Raw genomic sequence first — 6,000 nt, 5'->3', positions numbered from 1 at the left:
TCAAATGAAGTATATAATACTTCCTTATGGATTTTAGGAACTTACCTCTAGACCCTGCTGCTTTGACTTCATCTTTATATACATCTTTAGTTGCAGTGTCCTTCTGTGGCACCATTTCATATTCAGTTAGTTTCCAGCGTAGCTGGTTAATTACAAGATGCATTTGAAGGAGGGTCCAGTGGCTGAGGCTTGGTGGGACTGAGGGCTGTTCTCTTATTTTCAGGTGCTGTTTGGTACCGCTGATGGACAGGTTATCGTCATGGACTGCCATGGCCGAATGCTGGCCCATGTGCTCCTTCATGAGTCAGATGGCATCCTCAGCATGTCCTGGAACTACCCCAGCTTCCTGGTGGAGGACAGCAGCGAGAGCGACACGGACTCCGATGACTATTCCCCACCACAAGGTAGTGCACATACTTCTGTTTCAACTTTGCAAGCACTCACAAAGGCCACATTTTTAAGCTAGTACAGGCTGAAAGATGGTGTGTTCCTGTGGTGGTAGCATGGGAAATAGAGCAGAGAGCTGATATGGGAATGTTGGTTTATCCCCAGCTCTGCCTCCATTTGCATAAATGAAGTAACACCACAAAACTCAAAGTTTTTAGTGAGAGTGAGTGACAAACGCTAGATAGGGGCATATCAAGTTTCACTGATGAGTAGATGTGAGGTATTGCAATATTTATGGAGGGAGTGAGAGTGCAGTCACAGAAGTTAATGCATTATTATAAAGATTCATGTGAGAAAACACCAGTACTAGACACAGCGGAAGGTACTACATCTTTAATTTTTTTAAAAAGCTATGAAACAGAGATAATGCTCATCATTATCGTCCCATCCTTAATAGACCTGACACAAAGAGCTCAAAATTCCATAGAATTATTGGAAATGAAAATATTTGCTGCAGTTACACAAGGTAGAAGAATGGTGACTGGAGCAGTCTGGAGTTAGTAATTCCCACGCTTCAGAGCGCATTGCCAGTTTGAGGGTCAGGAAGAAATCCTTCCCTCCCCTTAAGTATAAATGTAATTCATTGGATGAAATATTTTGGCTTTAAGCTCCCTGGAAATCATCAATAGCAAAGACCTAGGAGGCCTAAGTATCCATGCACAGTCAGCTTCATCCTTCTTATTCAAGTAATGCTAATAGTTCTTTTTGTTAATGCTGTTGATTACTCTGTAAGAGCTAGGTAAGCTGTTTCAGTGTTCCAGTGTATAAAGCCTGAATTAAATGAAGAACTAAATTAATATAACAGTGATTGTACAATGAAAAAAATAAATACATAATAGCTAGAAATAATTCTGAATTTGCATATCAGATCTGAACCACTGAACTGAGGACTCGTGCATTTTAACTCTAATGTGGATTCAGACCAAAAATCTGCCTTTTCCAGAATCGTGTATATATGTAAATATAATAAGCATAAGTATTCATAAGTATTCAAAATGATGATAGAATAATGATAGAAGATAATGTGATCATCTGGTGAACAATGTTAGCATCTTTAAAAACTGGATTTTGTTTTGGCTTTCATGTTTCATTTTTGATACTGGGTGAGATTTCTTACCTTAGAAGAAAAGAAGCAAGAAAAGGAACAAAATTAAATTGGTTTTTCTGAAATACTCAGATTCTAGTTGAAGGATGGTGAAGATGCAGAGTGCACAGATGAGAACTTAAATGATCCAAATGCGCTAGCTTTTTTCTGAGTCAGTCACGGAGTGGGTGGACTCGTTAGAAGCCTACAAGCCTATTTTAATGATTACCCAAACATGATGTGTTTTCTTTAGAGCAGATGCAGTGTAAACCTCTCAAAGGTGACAAGCCTTTGACTCACACAGATGTGTAGGAAGGCCTGGAAGTTTGATGGGTTTTTCTTATCAAATCATATACACACAGAGATGCTAATTACTAGACATCTTTCTCCAAAGTGCTTTTTCGTCAGCTTTTTTACAAGTTCAGGAAGCAATACTACTCTTAACTGACTCTGACTGACAAGATGCTGGTTGGGCCTTGAGGAGCACTTTACCAGGGACCAGCGGCACCTCCTGTCAGAACTTGTAAACAAAGTGAGTTAAACTGCGAGGGCTACAGATAGTAATACTGGTCACTAACTATTTGAACAAGGGCATTTCAGTGAATGCTGAAAAACAAGCCCAGAGGAGCTGGGCAGAAATGGTTTTTAAAGCCAAGTGTTTCATTTGGGCACGTCTCTACCTCTGAGTGCATTGGATCTTGCTATGGACGTTGGCAGGTAACCTTTCATGCTACTGCCCAGCTCTTAACATTTAGAATACGGTAATTTGTGAAAGGTCAGTATATTCTCTTAGAAGTTCCTATAATGTCTCTACATGCCTTTAGAAGGAGTCCCTAGCCAGCTGCCCAAGCAGAAAATTTATCTAACAAATAGCTTTTAATGTGATTATGTTCGTTTATTGCGCTGGTTTTCAACTTGGGTCCCAAGGAAGCCTTCCAAGGCGTTGGTTTTCAACTTGTGGATGCTTTGGGGAGTTGACAGTGGAGAAAGATTGAAAACCACCACTGTATAACATAAAAAGCGTATCCATAAATCACTTTGGATATACTGCAGTAAAAATTCACAGAGTAAAAACACTGGGGTTTCACAAAAGCAGGCAAGCTAACTGCCTAAACCTGCTTTGCCTTTACCCATAGACACTGTAGAAATAAGCAGGTAGAGTTTGAGGCTTGGAACAACTCCTGATGGCAGGAGGCTGAAGCACAGTGTTTTTCAGGCTGGGTGTAATTACTTCTGGTTGTTTGCCCTTTTCTCACTCCAGAGCCTTGTTTTTGCAGATGGACCAGCTGCGTATCCAGTCCCAGTGCAGAACACCAAGCCACTACTTACTGTGAGCTTCACGTCGGGAGACATCAGTTTAATGAACAATTATGACGACTTGTCTCCTACTATCATCCGCTCAGGGTTGAAAGGTACAAAAGGAAGTCGTTTCACCCCCTTCCTACGCTATGTTTTTCTTGTCTTTTTAGCGTATACGTTATGTTTTTGCGATTGTCTCTTCTAACCCAGAAGTACTCAGCCACGGTTATTGCCATTTCCAGCAGTGACACCTGCTGGGGGAAGAGCAGCGCTTGGCGGATAGCGCTTTTGTGTTTAAAAATTGTTTCCGTTTTTGTGATCATGTTTTTATGGCAGTTTTGTAGAGCAAATTGATCCGTTTGCTGTTTTTCAGCTGAATGTACTAATATGTTTGTGCTTCTTTATGTGAATGCACCTGCTACGTAACACTTCCTTTGCATCTTTAATTCACAAGGTCTCCTCCAATGCTTTTGGTAACCAGGTACTCATTATAATGCTGCTTTGACTCACACAGATTTTGGAAACTTGCTAGAATTATTAATTATCAAGAAGCATATTATTCTGAGAGAAGGAAAATTCCACTGATTAATTACTATACATCTCGCTAAGTGATGTGCATGAATGTTTTCAAAATCAGTATTCCATGTAAAATCTTTAATTGACATGGAAATTTTTACTGTTCTTTCCTATCAAAAAGTCACTCGCTTTGCCAGCACTCTTAGTACAGTTTATGGTGCTTTGCATGGAAAGAAGCTTTAGTTCACTATGGCACATAAGCACATATTTAAATATAGGTTCCATTGATTCTTTTTCATCTCCACAGGTAAATTAGTTTTATATTAGATGAAAAAAACAATAAAGCTGTTGGAGCAGACTCTTAGGTCTTGTGTAACAGTGGGATATTTTTGGTAAAAAGTTGCCCTAACACCAGCCCAATACTTTTTGGGTGATCCACTATATAGGGTGGTCTTAGGAGTTTAAAAAAATCACCTTTGAGGTTTCTTTTCCACTCTTGCTTCCATCTGTGCCAACACAAGAAGTACACGACTGGCAAATGTAGCATCCTGGGGCCAACCCTGTGATCCAGAAAACTTCAGCCAACAGGACACCTGAAGTCTAGGAAACTGGAACCAGTTTAAAGAAGCTGTTATGATACCCACCAAGGGCTGTGCCCAGCATCTCTACAGAATTATAGTAAACAGGATAGGAAGTAGTCTTGAGTTGTCATCTAGTCTGACTTTTGGCTGGAAACAGTAGGAGAAACAAACTCCCATCTTATTCTCTGTTTAGAGTGGCAGGGCTCTATCTTGCTGAAGACATCTGTGCTGTTGCTCTTTCTCCATTGACTTTCACTAATTGAAAAATATTCCTTAATTACATCACCCTCCTCTAGCAAGATATTAATGTGCAAGCTACAGTAGAAATGTTTTTTATGAATTGTAAACTGGCCTACATCAGTAGAAGAATGTGTAACATCTTACTGGATTGGGAGCGTGTATGAGATGGAGAAAGAAAGGTGCCTGGAATATCACTATCTGTTATGTTGAAGCTACCCATTGTACAGTGGAAAGTATTTTGCATATAACTGTCATATAGATGTAAACATTTGCTGTAACTTCATGCCAGTTTTCTTTGTTCAAGTGACTGTGATTTTACTGGTTGTTATCACATGCAGGAGTATGCAAAACTGCCCACCTCAGGGTCTCCATCCTCTCCAGCCACTTGGTATTCTGCTGAGAGTGAATGCTCTTCAGTATTGTGTGCAAGTCTTAATTCATGTGTTTCTGTTTGAAATCTGTAAGTATTGCTTTGTGGTCTCTGCAGCAGATGCCCTTATCTTTCTTTATGGGCTGCTGTAGGCCACTTGGTGTATTTTTACAGCAGGCAACTATAAAACTATTTCATGCATTACCGATATATTTTTGCAGTTCTACTAGCTTCGCATAACTGCCATTTTACTGGGAGTATTCATATTAAATTGATGCAGGAAAACATTTGCTGGATGAGAATTTGATAAACCAAATACAAGTTCTTCTTTTCATCCAGCTTGAACACTTCTGGGAGTTTTATCAGTTCTAGTGGAGGTCATGAACTGTTCAGTTGTATCCTTTCTTTTCTCATGCTTTTTAACTCAATAATTCTCAGTACAGTGCTACCTGCAGAACTGTTGAACTGCATCTACTAGCTGTACTAGTTAGCTACAACTACTGCCCACAGAGCTATTGCACATTTAGAGTGCTGTCTATTCAAACTTGGCTGATATACACACCTGTGGTGGCTGACAAGTAGTTTTGAGGTATGACTCTGATCCACTGATTCACTTGCAGACCATTACCGTAGGTGAAACCGCTATCTGATTTCTAATCTGTGTGCTTGCACTGAGACCCAGTTACACATTGAGCTACTGTACATCAAGGTTTGGTAGTTGTTGAAGACCCCATTGGCAGTGCAGTGTGCTGTCCTGGGGGGATGCCTCAACCGACGTCGAGCCCTTCACTGCCTTTGCAGCAGCTTCATTCTAAGAGTTTTGAGAGAGAGAGAGGGAGAGAGCGGAAACTACTGGATGTAGTAATCGCTCCTCTTTCACTTGGTATGAGGACTGACTAAAAGTTCTACCTGAAGATATGTATCCAAAGGAGAGTGTTTTTTCACTTTTGTAATTGTGTAGTTAAGCCAGTTAGAGAATCATAGAATCATAGAATGGTTTGAGTTGGAAGGAAACTTAAAGATCGTCTGGGCCAACACCCTGCCATGGGCAGGGACACCTCCCACCAGACCAGGTTGCTCAAAGCCCTGTCCAACCTGGCCTTGGACACTTCCAGGTAGGGGCCATCCACAACTTCCCTGGGCAACCTGTTCCAGTGTCTCACCACCCTCACAGTAAAGAACTTCTCCCTAATGTCTAATCCAAATCTACCCTCATTTAGTTTAAAGCCATTCCCCTTCATCCTATCACTACAATCAGTTACCAAAACAGTGGAGTTTTCGCGGTTATCACACAGTTACCAAAAGTGGAGTTGATCACTGTGCCTCATATTTCTAACCTGCCTATCATTATTCTTGCTGAGAGAGATGAATTAAATCCCCCTGTAGATTACTTAAAGAGCTGAGGACTAAGAAAAAAGAGAGACTTACAAAAAATTATCTTGAGGAAGATGCATCTTGCCTCT

At 40.5% G+C, this 6,000-nt stretch overlaps 1 protein-coding gene across 1 annotated transcript in view; it reads left to right on the top strand.

Moving 5' to 3' along the window:
• Positions 1–226: 226 nt before the first annotated feature.
• Positions 227–6,000, top strand: part of LOC104548606 (tubby-related protein 4-like) — a gene marked incomplete at its 3' end in the record, with an annotated part of 28,589 nt that continues 22,815 nt past the window's right edge. Inside the window, exons 1-2 of the mRNA XM_010194679.1 lie at positions 227–404; positions 2,809–2,943. Coding sequence (XP_010192981.1) covers positions 260–404; positions 2,809–2,943 — 280 coding nt within the window. The remainder of the gene's footprint in view (positions 405–2,808; positions 2,944–6,000) is intronic.

The sequence above is a fragment of the Mesitornis unicolor genome, unplaced genomic scaffold, assembly GCF_000695765.1.
Source record: "Mesitornis unicolor isolate BGI_N332 unplaced genomic scaffold, ASM69576v1 scaffold4591, whole genome shotgun sequence".
NCBI lineage: Eukaryota > Metazoa > Chordata > Aves > Mesitornithiformes > Mesitornithidae > Mesitornis > Mesitornis unicolor.
The sequence above is the reverse complement of the archived record's forward strand: the minus strand, read 5'-3'. Positions and strand labels throughout refer to the sequence as shown.